This window comes from Entamoeba histolytica, genomic scaffold (genome assembly GCF_000208925.1).
Source record: "Entamoeba histolytica HM-1:IMSS scf_1104750517069 genomic scaffold, whole genome shotgun sequence".
Classification (NCBI taxonomy): Eukaryota; Evosea; order Mastigamoebida; family Endamoebidae; genus Entamoeba; species Entamoeba histolytica.
In genome coordinates, this window is record NW_001915062.1 from 17,011 (window position 1) to 30,850 (window position 13,840).

Here is a 13,840-nt window from a genome sequence, read left to right on the forward strand (position 1 = left end):
GGGCATAGGAATGGACAGAAATTCACGAAAAGCACGAAAAGCAAATAGAGTTGATATGAGTAAACACTTTGTTAACAGCAAAAAGACATTAACAACACCAATTGAAGTTAAAGAAGATGAAGAAAATAATGATGAATTAATGGAGGAGCTTGAAGATGAATTTGATGCTGAAGTTGAACCTGAAGAAGAGGGAGAAGAAGAGATTGTACAAAATGAGGAAAAAGAAACAAAAATGGATGATGGCATTGAAGAAACGGATTTAGGAGACATAAAAGGATTTGAAAAAGATGTTATTGAAGACCCAGAAGATAACGTAAAAGTTGAAACTGAAGTATATATTCCTAATCAAACTAATCCTCAAACAGAAAATGCTATGGAAGAGGAAAATGTTGAATTAGAAGTTTCTGGTGGAGCTTACAAAATGCTTCATGAGTTAAGTCTTGAATGGAGTTGTTTATCCTTTGATATTATTCCAGATACATTAGGTGCTTTAAGAACTACTGCTCCATATACTTTATACTTTGCTGCTGGAACAAATGCAGCTTCTGGAAAAAAGAATAAAGTATATACTGTCAAGGCTGAAGGAATGTGTATCACTCACCAAGATGAAGAAGATGATGATGACAGTGAAAATGCTGATCCTCTAAAACCAAAGATAGAAGAGGATCTTGATTATACTGATCCAATATTAACTACTTCTAGTGCTTTAATTCCTTGTGGAATTAATCGATGTAGAACAATGAAACAAAGACCTGGAATTGTTGGACTTTGGGGAGAGGATGGAAATGTTTATATTTATGATATGTCATCCCATATTAAAGGTGTTGATGGTGGAATAGTATCAAGTGGAAATGAATTAAAATCAACTTTACATCATAGATGTGAAGGGTTTGCATTAGATTGGTCACCTGTTGTTGAAGGAAGATTAATTACAGGAACATTAAATGGTAGAATTATGTTATGGGAAGAAAGAGGAGGAGAATGGAGAGGAAGTCCTGAGAGTTATATGGGTCATAAGAGTAGTGTTGAAGATCTTCAATGGTCACCAAAAGAAGCTGATGTATTTTTGAGTTGTTCTGTTGACCACACGATTAGGTTGTGGGATGCTAGAACAAAGAAACAGTGTGTTAAAAGTATTATTGCACATAATTGTGATGTTAATGTAGTCAATTGGAATAAAATTAACCCCTTTTATATTGTTTCTGGTGGGGATGATGGAGAGCTTAAAGTTTGGGACTTTAGACAATTTGATTTTCCTTATGCCACATTTAATTGGCATAAAAAAGCAATCACTAGTGTTGAATGGTGTCCACATGATGAAAGTTCATTTTTGGCATCAAGTGAAGATGACTCAATTAGTTTCTGGGATATATCAATGGAAGCTGATAGAGAAGTTGCTGAAGAATATCATATTCAAGAAATTGAACAAATTCCACCACAGTTGATGTTCCTTCATCAAGGGCAAAAAGGAATCAAAGAAGCACATTGGCATGAACAAATACAAGGAGTTGTTGTATCAACTGCATGGGATGGAATGAATATTTTCCAACCATGTAATTTCTAATTCCCTTTTATAATAATTGAATGACTTTGTGAAACAATACAATAAGTATCAAATACTTTTTAATATAAAATTATTGATGTATCTTATTTATTTACAAAGGATAAAAAGAAATGATTAATAAATTATTCAATTTCCAAAGACAATATCGATTTGTTCTTTAGATGCTTTTGATTTAAATTCATTGCATAATATATCAGCATCCCAGATTAATTGATAGTCAAATACATTTGTTAGTGTTAATGTGAATTGCATCATAATATCAAAATCTAAGTCTTGAGTTAAAATAAATTCACGGTGCATACTTAGTATTGCAGCCATAACAAATAAAAACATTTTATCTTCTGGTTTTGCAAGAATAAAATCCCATACCCTCTTAATGTCTTGTGGATTTAATTCACGCTTAAATAATAAAGCAATACTTCTCCAACAAAACATATAATCAACTTGAGCTTTACTAAAGGCATCTGCTATCTCTTTATCAAGAACTTGAATAATTACTTGAAGTTTATTAAGACTTGCTGATGCGTTTGTTTGAATAAGATAAAATGGTCTTATCAGTTTCATCATTAAATAAAAAATGATAAATGACTCTAATTCATTTTTACTATATTCCATACATAATGCACAAATTTCATTCATCCCTTGCACATACATTGTTTCCATATCATATATCCCATAACACATTAATATTCTTTTTAGTGCCTCTACAGGTTTATCTGTCCATTGAACATTGTTTAATACAGTTCTATTTAAATCTTTTTCAATTTGTGTTTCAATTGAATCAATATCTTTCCATCTTTTCTTTTGTTCAGGAAAGAAAGAATTCCATTGTAATTGAAGTGTTTCATATTTCTTTTTCCAAAGACTTAATACATCATTTTTTTTTGAATAGTCTTTCATTTCTCCTTCACAAATCATCCAAGCAATACACCTTGATTCATCATCACATCCAACATATTTAACAGCATTTTTAACTTCATTCATTTGATTATGTACTTCAATATATTTAATACTACAAGAAGAAATATCTAATGTATGACTGTTCATCCATTGTTTTCTTGAAGTAATTCTAATTGGGTCTTCATTAACTTTTTTAGTATATAAACAAATCATAGACATAGATTTTCTAAATGATTCATTATTACATAATTTAGTTTCAACTTTATAATATCCTTCTTTTTCATCTCCTTTATCAAGAATTAATTTAATTCCTTTTTTACTTATACTTTTCAACATAACTTCAATACCTTCGCTTGATTCAAATTGATATGTAGGAATACTAAATGGTAAAACACTGCTAAATTCGAATGAAACTTCATAAATCATTTGTGACATTAACAATGAACTTTTTCTTGTTTGTTTATATTTAATACCAATACAATCTCTAAAACAAAAATCTACTTTATATTCATTAATATCATTTACTGGGTTTTGCCAATGTCTTGATAAAAGATCAAATATTGACTCCATTTTAATTGGAATAAAATCAAAATATACAAATCCATTTAACTATTTAATTGAGTTTTATGTTTATTCTTTCTTTTATTTAATTTATATTGTCAATAACAAACTGATGTTAAATTAATTACTCCTTTGACCATCCATTGATCATTAACTTTAACACGAACATCTTGAATAAATCCTAATACTTCTGTCTTACTATTCATATGATGTGTATGTTTTACACTAAGTACAATTCCACTTGGTATTTGTGTAGATCCGTTAGGTTGTGTAGATTCATCAAAAGAATTATCTTGATTTTTAGATGTACGAATTGCTTGACGAGGTTTATAGTCTATTTTCTTTTCTTCAATTTCTTCTGTTTTTGTGTTTCCAGTAATTAAAACAATATCTTTTGTAGTTTGTTTTCCATGATCTTTTGTATTGTTATTATCATGACTATTTTCTTTATCAACTCCTTTCTTTCCAGGAGTTGTTGGAGTTGAATTGCTAATGTCTTCTTTACTTTTAGATTTTGTCTTTGAAACAATTTGAAGTAATGATGGTGATTTTCTTCCACTTTTATCTTCTTCAACAAGAATTGGAAAATGCCCTTTATTATTTTGTTCTTTTTTTAATGTTTTAACTCGATTTTGTGGTAATGGTTTTGCAAATTTGCGTTGTTCTATCAACGGACGTTCATCACTCATTTTCTTTAAATTTCCAAGTTTTATATTTTTTTATTTAATTTTTTTATTTTAGAATTTATTTTCGATTGAGGGAATAGAACAAATTTTGTTGATCGTTGTTTTACTTAATATTATTATAACAACTGAATGATGGAAAGAATAACCCGTAAAGTAAAGAATCAATAAGACATTAACTAATTAATTGATTATTATTTTTGAAGCTGTTTCAAAAAAAAAATACTAAATAGATGACATAAATAATTCAATACCATAGAGTAAGAATGGTTGATGTATTAGTATTAAATCTATAAACTGTAAAGATGAGAAAGAAAAAGAAAGGAGTATCCTAAAAGATAAAAAAATACAGAACAAAATTTACATTATCAAAAAGTACTTTATTGTTATTCTTTCACTGAAGAAGTTAATACTACCCATATGTGTTTTATTGAATAAAAATAAATAAATTAAAGTTTTAGTAGATATTATTTTTTACTTCAATTTGTTCAGGTGAGTTTATTTCATTCATTATCTTCAGATTATTGTTCATGACATACTTCTATGTCTATATTTTACCACAATTATTTCATTAGATATTTCATTCTTATTTCATGTTCTTATTCATTATATTTTTCAAAATTATTTTATATTGAATTATAATGTTTTGTTCTTTCATCATTCTTTGTTGACTAATCCGTTTATTATCATTATTAATGTAATTTTATTAAATTGTCTTATTTTTTCTTGGAATATTTTGTCGATTTCAAGTTTATTAGTAAACATCAGAACTATCTTTTTTTATCATTTACATTTATATTTATCATTTGTTTTATTTTCTATATAAATGTCTAGTCTTTTATGAAGTATTCAATTTTATTGACTATTTATTGTTTCAATAAATTGAATATTTCATTATTTTTTTATTCTTCTTTTGAATATACTAATTTCATTTTTATTGAATATTTATTTCATTTTATTCTCTCTTGTTTTATTCTCTATCATTTATTCATCATATTTATTTTATATTTCAATTGAGTTATTCTTATAATATATTTTTTTATTAATTCATGTCTAATTTATTTTTTCATATTTACAATATTATTTATTATTATATGTTCAAATGTTGTTATCATGTCATTACAAATATTGCAAAATTTCATTTATCATTTAATGTGTTTATTAATTTCATACAAATATACCATTTTCTTTCATTAAATTCATTGTTTATATTCATTTCTTTTTATATTAATATTAATCATTAATTATTCTTTTTTTACTTTGATATGTTATTATATTAATTTTCTTTATTCATTCTCTTTATAATGAAATAAATAAATGAAATGACTGAAATAAATGATTAAACTTTCATTTTATGTTATTTCTCTTTTACTATTATTACTTTTCTTTTTGTTTAATAAAAACAACACATCGAGTGTGAATACTTTTATTTCGTTTCAATTCCTGTGATTTATTTTGATGTGAAATATTATGGATATTCTTTTCCGCAAAGTGTATCTGATATTCATTTATATGAAAATGAATGTTGAAAATAATATGATTATGTTTTATATTTTTCTTTATAAACATCGGTATCACTACATTTAAATTTAAACAAATAATCATTTGTTTGATTATATAGTTTAAATGTATATTGTAATTTAATATCAATTTTCATCATTCTTTTCATTCTTCCTTTTGATTCTAATAAAAATACAAATGATTTTGAGTGATTTATATAACTACGAATTTCATTAATTTTAAAATTAACATATCTCCAATTTTTATTTCATTCAGAATATTCATTATTAATTATAATATGTATGTTATTCTTTATTTTTTGACAAAATACTGATGTATTTTTTCAATTCATCATTATTTCAATCAATTATTTCATTTTCTATTTTTCTATTTGTCTTTTCTTCTATTTTGTTGATTTGATTGATTTGTATGATATTCATCTTATTGTTCATAATATCTACTCTCTAATTAATCATTATATTGTATTTCACTTTCATCTTTATTCTTCTTAAATTTTGGTTTAGTTTTATTAATTTCTTCATCTAATTTCATGATTTTATCTTCCATATTCATTTCTTCAATATAAATGATTTTCTCTAATAAGTTATTCTTTGTTTTTTGAAGTGAGTCAACATCATTAGATTCTATTATGATTCTTTCCATTTTATTCAATACAGACATTATTTTGTTGAATGTTTCTTGTCATTTCTATCATTAATCTTTCTTCTGATTATTTAATCCATCATAACAACTATTCAATTTCCTCATTTAATAGTTTATTCATATATTTCATTCCCTTTTATTTCATAAACATTAATACAAACTAAATAAGAATGATAAATGTTAGTAAATTCAACGAATGAATGATGAATAATTTGAAGTTTTTCTACTACTTCTTTAAATCAATTTAAATCCTGTTTATTAACTCTTCCAAATTAATTTCAAATGATTAACAAAAATAATGAGTGTTTAATAGTTAAATATATGTTAATAACACAAGAACCAATGAAGAATTTGTCAAGATTCTACTTTAACAAACAATAATTTTAATAATTTACAAACAACTAATTCAATATAATAATGATAAATGTTTATAAATTTAACATAAAATAAATGATGTATTATACGATTCAATTCAACATTTCTTAACAACTTATTTGACAATTTGAATAATTAACTCAATCTAAACATTCATTTATTAATCTATTCATTGTTTCTTTTTTTCTTTTCTTTCCATATTTCTATTTCATTATATCATTCTTTTTCAATTTACTTCATATTTCATATTTACATTATCTTATCAAACACATTCTATTTATTCTGTTTTACATTCAATTTCATATCTTATTTCACTTTTATTCACATTTTCAAAGTATTTTATTTATACAACATATTTTAATTTTTAGTCAAACTGACACAGCATCTCTTGTTTGTTCAAGAATAAATAATTCTTCATTTCTTTACACGAACAATGATAATACTCAATATCCATGATACTAAACAATGTTATATTCTTTATATTGAAAAATATACAAAAATCATTCAATTCAACGAGTGAAATGAAGAGAAATAAGTTAAAGAAATACAGATAAAGAAAATATAGAAATTGAAATAACAAAAAATGGGTTATTATTAAATTATAGAAAAATAAATTATAATTGAATTATATTATATAGAATATGATAATAGTAAATAAATAGTTTGTTATTAATTAATTGGTTGTATATTAAACCACAAAACTTATATTTTTCATTCTATGCAAAACAACCAAGGGTTAATTCTCTAAATAAACTCTGTTTTATGTTTGCAAGAGTAAAACCTTGATTTTCTCACACCTCTATAGAAGAGAATGTGTAGTTCAAACCTGGGACATTTATTATTTGATTGAACGTCATTTTTTATCATTTTCCTTTTTTTATTGAGAAGAAATGTAGAATTGAAATAATGTTTTTCATAATTAAATTATTCAAAATAATTTCTTGATTAGTTTTATTCTATTAAAAAAGACAATAATCAATTTGTTACATGTCTTTATTGAAAAGTCTCTTTCTATGTTAGTTCATGAATTATCATGGAAATTGGTTAGAATATCTTGTATAAGAAAAGTGATGGAAGGGATGAAAGTAAGTAAGAATGATTGTGTGTGGTAGATTACAAAGACAGATGTCATTGAATCTGAATAACACCAGCCACATCGGGTGGGGGAAAGGAAAATTAAGAAATATCCGAACAGAAAAACAATTTAGTGATTTATGAATCTACATTGTTATTAACTTTTTATTTCTATCGTTTTCTCCGTGGTGATCGTTCACGTCTTCTAGACCTGGATCTTCGACTATGTTCTGTTCGACTCTCATGCTCCCTTCTTTTATGTTCATCACGTTCTCTTCTACTTTCTCTATCTCTACTTTCTTTATCTCTGCGTTCTCGGTCTCTACTTTCTCTTTTACTCTCTTTATCTCGGCTTTCTCTCTTCTCACTCTGACGTGTTTTTCTTTCTTCATGCTTGTCATTCCCTCGTTCTCGGCGTTCTTCTTTTTTTGGCTCTTCTTTGCTTTCCTCGATTTTTGGTTCATTTTTTATTTTGTTCTTTGGTTCTAAATCCATGATTGCTTGCTTTGTTTTGACTGTGGTATCTACTGTTGTGATTTCTTTCTCTGCTAAGGAGTTTTTGTACAACTCTCTCAGTTTCTTTGCATATGCAGACCACGTCTTTTCATTAAACCCATAGTTGAAATATTCTTCGAGGTTTGCTCCTTCTGTCTCCCATGGTTTGTCTTCTGGTGCAAGTGTTTCAAATCCTTTTTCCCCTGTGAAAACTTCCCAATATCTGTTGAAGTCTTCATCCGCAACAAAGTGTGAGAAGTTAAATAGAAGGAGTTGGTAAAATCTATAACTTTCATCAGACGGTGTTTGTGGTTTTTGTGGTGTGTTTTGTTGCATTACTTCTTTTCAGATTTTTTCTTTTCAACTCAAGTTAGAATGAAGATATTATGAATCACTTTTAACCAACTTTTGTCATCTTTGTCACTCATTATAAAAGGTATTTTCCTCTTTATTTCTAGTATTTATCATTGAGCATGTTTTATTTGCAGTGATGTTTTTGTTATTTAACTTTTGTTTTTTGATGTTCTATCAACAAAAGAAATACTCGTCAAAATATTGAATTGTTGAGTGCAATATTACACAGTCAATGAAACAAGAAGAGAATTTCTTTTCATATTGGGAGTGATGAATATCCTGGAAAATGAGCAAAGACAAAACCAGAAGAATGAGGAATAGATGTTTTTTTTTGATAAATAAACAGTTAGAAAATAATCATCAACCATCAAATAAATGATGGTTTTAGTATATCTGAATACAATAGTTTGACATTGAGAAGGTTAGAATGTGTAGATATAATTTATAAGAAATTGTTATTCAATACATTAGTATTGTTGATTCATTTTAATGACTGAGTTTTATACACTAGACTATGTCAGCACAATTTCACAACATTCTATGTAAATAAATTTGAGGTATTTTCTGATGAATTGAATAGGTGGTTTGGTATTTCAACAAAGGATATGATTGAACTTGAGAAAATAGACTAACAATTGACAATAACAAGAGAGATAAATGAAAAACACATGTTATGAATGATATTGAAAATACAAACAACTCATAAATTATGTGAAATTGGTATTTTCAACAAAAGAAATGAATGAATAGTATGATGTTAATAAAAATAATATATTAGTTGTTTATTTTACTTGATTCTAATAATTATTCATTTCATGTAAATGTCAATTTTATTATATATGGATTTTGTTATGTTTTAAATACATAACTACAATTATTAATGAAAAAAAATTTTCTTTTACTTCATCAAGTATTATTCTTTCATTATAAATAAAAGATAGTTAATAAAAGTCATTTCATTTAAACTACAATTATTCAACTTAATGAAAAATTGATTATTCATTTCTGTTTAAATGAATATTGTTAACAATATGATTGTGTTTCATCATTTTTTATAAACAACAAACATCATCATTTCAAATTCAAATAATGTCTTGAGTGATTAAATAAATTTGTTTATTGTTTAATATCAATTTTCATTCTTCATTTTAACTTTAATGAAAATACAAATGATTTTTAACCATTTATATCCAACAGTAATTATCAATTTTAGAATTAATATATCCTTCATTTTTATTTCCTTCTTTATCTTCAATGATACTTATTATATTTTTGTTATTCATTATTCTTTGTTTAAACGTTGATATATTTTTATTCCAATCATCATTGTCTGAATTAAATAATATATTAGTTATTATTTTTCTATCAATTCTTATATTTTCTAAGAGAGAATATAAACAATGCATTAAAATTGCCAATGAGTAATTTCAAAACACGATAGTGAGTTATTGAATAAAGAAAAGTCTATTTGAATTTTGTTCTGACTCAATAAAACTAATAAAAAACAATCAATTAAATACTAATAGTGATGGTTTCGATTGTTAATTGATAAAATGAAACTCATTGTCTTTTCCTAGTAACTCTAGAGAGTATTGTTGTTATGACGGAGTCACTGTTTAATTACATTCATCATATTTTTAATGTCATTTTTCATTTTTTATTTCTTTAATTAATTTAATATTTTCTGTATTTATTATTCTCTCTTATTCTCTATTTTCTTTATTCTATTCTTTATTTTCTTTTATTTATTTCTTTTCATTGCTGTTTTGATATGAAATATTAATCATATCATTTCTTATAATAGTTTTATTCTTTTTATCTATTACTTAAATTTTATCTTTGTTTTTCTTTTATTGAATTTATACTGTGTCAATGAGTATTTCTAATCAATTATTTTCATTATACTTAAATTTAATTCATTTATTGTTATTATGACACTATCATAATTGATATATCTTTTATTAATTGTGGTGATTTGTTTTATTTTCCAATTTATCTTTATTTAATATCACCTGTGTTTCATATAACATTTCAAATATTCTAAAGTAATATCGTTATTTGGGTATATTTCGTTTTTTGGGTCTTTCTTCCTTATTCTAATTTTCTTGTTAGAATCAAACATGATTTTATTTGTATTGATTCTGATTATTGCATTTTTATTAAATTTAATTCTTTCTTTGATCATTGTCATCATATATTTTAGGTATTTTATTCTTTCTATTGCTTTAACTTTAATTCCTTCTTCATCATTTTCTTTTAATTTCATGATGCACTTGATTCTGTACAATTTTCTTCCCTTGACCAAATCTTCTAGTCTATTAATTTTCTTTAGGATTTCTTTTATTTCATCAAATTTATCTCTTATTATTTTATTTTGGAGATAGAGGTTCATAATCATTGAAATCCTCTTCATATCATCTTGCAGATCCTGCATTCTGCTTCATGAAAATACCATCTATTATTAATTTCCATTATTAATTAGTCAGTTTCTTTTCTTTTCCAGTAGTAATTAATGTTTGAACATTTTTCTACTTTCATTTCTTTTATTTTATTGATGAGAGTGTTAAGGTATTCTTCATCAATTTCTGTAGAGTTATTCTTTAATATGATGTTTTTATTATTGAATTACACTCTACTCTTCTATTATATCATTTACTTTCATTTTAATGTATTGTTTAGTGCTTTCTTTTATTTTATGTGACATTTTAATATATTTAATATATTCTTTTTCATTATTTACATTAATGTTTATTACTTTTATTATACTTTCTATTTGTTCCCATCTTAATTTCTTATATAATTTCTTATTCAACCAATTAATTGCAAAACAATACAACACTTCAATTAAATTTCTATTTCTTTCTTTTGTATTATTTCTTCTTGTATTTTCATTATGTTTTGTTTATTATTTTTTATTCTTGCAATTTTACATCTTTCTTTCATTTCTTTATTTGTGTTTTTGTTTTTAATTTCTTCTTCATTTGTTTTAATGTCTTTTTCTTTTTGGTTGAATATACTTCTTGTTGAATATAATACCATCTTTTCCTTTTACCTTCTTACTTCTTATGTATTTCTTCATACTCTCATTTATTCCATTCACTTGTTATTCTTTCTATTCTTTCTTGTATATCACTTGTTGTTATTCATTTATATTTGTTATTTGTATAATCTTTATTATTATATTTATGTTGTTTCTTATTTGTTTTTATTTGTGTCTTTCGTCTTCTAAACCATTTTTCCTTGGTATTTCATTTACCTTTATTATTATTGTTGTTATGCCATTTATTGCTATTGACATTTCTTTTTTATTGATGAAATTGGATTTTTATATCTTGTTTGATTTTCTTTACAACAGACATTGATATAACACAATAACCATCGCAATAAAATTTGATGTATTTCCTGCATTGGATAAGTATCTTAAAAAAGAAAGAATTAGAGGTAAAAATGAAATAGTCTAATAGAACATTTCTATAACAAATATACTCATTAAAAACAACCAATAACAATGATATGAATAACATCCACGAGAAAAAAAATGAACATTAGAAGATAATTCTATCAATGTATAATTAAATACTCTTATTTTCGTTGTATTGAATAATTTTCTATTTTTACTAGATTATAGTCAAATAGCCTTGAATAACTAACTACTTTGAAACTTTTTAAGAAATATTATTTAATTTTTAAATCATATGAGAATTGAAAATAATGAAACGAGATAAAAATTGAAGTGTTAATTTATATGAGAATTAGTCTGTTTGTGTATTTATATATGACTACTAATTTAATATGACAACACTTCATTATTATAGTAATAAAAGAAATTAAAATTGAAATAACACAACAAATAATTACTTTATAATAATATCAGAGTAGAATATAAGACTAATACATATTTAATTCAATTTACTTTATAATTCAAATAATATTGTTTTGATAAGAAACTCAAAAGAAGATAAAATATGTCAAGAATGAAATTGTGTCATCTTAGTTATTCATCATTCATATTATTAGATAGTTCTAAATTGTCGACACTCTAATAAACCATTATATGAGTTTCATTCAATTAATAAAATATATTACAGAATATTTCATTGAACATTATTCCTTTGAAATAACTTAAATTAAAATAAAAAGTTATGTTATTTAAACACACTTAATAGAAATTAAAATGAATTAATAAAAACAAGTTAATTAGTGTCAAAATACTCATAAGTAATTGGGATATTAGTGACTGTTTTGACATACTCAATGAACTTCTTGTAATGAGAAGAAGTTAGATGAGTTTCAAATTGGTTTTTGTTTTCCCATCTTTGAATAACCAAATAATGTGTTGTGTTTGTAGGTTCTTGACAAACAAAATAAGATTTACATCCTTTCTCTTTTCTACTGTTGTTTTGAAGTTCAAGGATTTTAGCAAATAATTCACGATCTTCGTGCATATGAATGTGACATTGAACAAGATATTGCATTTGTTTTTCTTTAGTGATTACTAAGTTTTGCTTCGTCTTTAAATACCCACTTCTTCCCCAAATCCTTCGAACGACATTTCTCCCTTCAACCATATCTCATTCGAAAATAATTCCTTCATTACGAAAAACCTATACTTCAACTGAATTATATCAATTTCGTATTTAAGTATAATTCAGTCTAAATTCTATAGTTCAACACATCATTGGATATTCTTAAATGATGAGAATAATATTGAAACATTATTTATTGAATTTTTGTTGAATTTCTATTTTTGTATTTTCTAAAAATATAATTTCATTCAAAATTCAAATTAATGATATTTTGTTGAAATAATATTTTGTTATAGAAAACATAAAAAGTTGAGATAAAACTTAAAAACATTCAACGAAAGAAATACAATTAAATTAACTCACATAATAGTTAGAAAAGCTTAATACTGTTGTTCAGCAAGAATGAAGATATACCTAATTATGAATTCTCTAATTTGAAATAAAATTTAGTTTATTAAAACTGTGAAATACTTTAAATTTTCTATTTATTTGATTATGAAATAAATGTGATTCTTTTAACATTTTGAATGATAAAGAAATTAAAACCATCAAGAAACTTATCAATGCAGCATAAATTTACGAAACTCAAATTCGTTGTTGTTTTTTGAGTAGATAATATGTTTATATCTTAATGTCCATCTGCTTTCATACACTCTTCATAACTGTCATCATTGAGATATTCATCAATTGCTTTGTTAATCATTTCATTTCTCTTATCTTCTTCTTTTTCATTAATATGTTGTTCTTCATTAACTTGGTTAGTATCATTTCGTTCATTTGCACCATCAGACTGATGATTCAACGACTCATATCCAAATGTACTTTCTTCAAAATTGAAATAATCTTTATTTTCAGCGTTTGTCTCATCATCTGAACTAAACTTTTCATTCTTCCAATCCCATTCTTCATTCTCAACAACCTCCCCTTCATATGAATATTTACATGGTTCAATAACTGCACTTTCATCTTGAGGAACATTTTCAAATCGTTCATTTTTTAACTTGTCAATATTAGTAGTTGTGTCAATTGGACCATCCTCATCCTCTTCTCCATCTAATAATGACTTTCTGTCTTGGGGTAATTGTCCAACAATAACCTCATCACTTTCACTTTCACTTAAACTCATCTCTATTTTTGAGTTCTCT

At 24.8% G+C, this 13,840-nt stretch overlaps 5 protein-coding genes across 5 annotated transcripts, besides 2 other annotated features; 1 reads left to right on the top strand and 4 right to left on the bottom strand.

Moving 5' to 3' along the window:
• Window positions 1-10: 10 nt before the first annotated feature.
• On the top strand, window positions 11-1,564 carry EHI_052160 (WD domain containing protein; the record flags this gene model as incomplete). Its single annotated transcript, XM_650260.1, has 1 exon — window positions 11-1,564. The coding sequence occupies one exon, from the start codon at window positions 11-13 to the stop codon at window positions 1,562-1,564; it is 1,554 nt and encodes a 517-aa protein (XP_655352.1).
• Window positions 1,565-1,690: 126 nt separating this feature from the next.
• On the bottom strand, window positions 1,691-3,714 carry EHI_052170 (TBC/Rab GTPase activating domain containing protein; the record flags this gene model as incomplete). The annotated part of the gene is made up of 2 exons (XM_650261.1): window positions 1,691-3,073; window positions 3,136-3,714. The coding sequence occupies 2 exons, from the start codon at window positions 3,712-3,714 to the stop codon at window positions 1,691-1,693; spliced, it is 1,962 nt and encodes a 653-aa protein (XP_655353.1).
• Window positions 3,715-7,491: 3,777 nt separating this feature from the next.
• EHI_052180 (uncharacterized protein) lies at window positions 7,492-8,151 on the bottom strand (the record flags this gene model as incomplete). Its single annotated transcript, XM_644306.2, has 1 exon — window positions 7,492-8,151. One exon carries the CDS (start codon window positions 8,149-8,151, stop codon window positions 7,492-7,494), a length of 660 nt encoding a protein of 219 aa, XP_649398.1.
• Window positions 8,152-10,048: 1,897 nt separating this feature from the next.
• Window positions 10,049-11,073: a repeat region.
• Window positions 11,047-11,590: a repeat region.
• A 772-nt stretch (window positions 11,591-12,362) lies between these two features.
• EHI_052190 (uncharacterized protein) lies at window positions 12,363-12,644 on the bottom strand (the record flags this gene model as incomplete). The annotated part of the gene is made up of 1 exon (XM_001913948.1): window positions 12,363-12,644. The coding sequence occupies one exon, from the start codon at window positions 12,642-12,644 to the stop codon at window positions 12,363-12,365; it is 282 nt and encodes a 93-aa protein (XP_001913983.1).
• A 679-nt stretch (window positions 12,645-13,323) lies between these two features.
• Window positions 13,324-13,821, bottom strand: EHI_052200 (uncharacterized protein; the record flags this gene model as incomplete). The annotated part of the gene is made up of 1 exon (XM_001913949.1): window positions 13,324-13,821. One exon carries the CDS (start codon window positions 13,819-13,821, stop codon window positions 13,324-13,326), a length of 498 nt encoding a protein of 165 aa, XP_001913984.1.
• Between the last annotated feature and the right edge of the window lie 19 nt (window positions 13,822-13,840).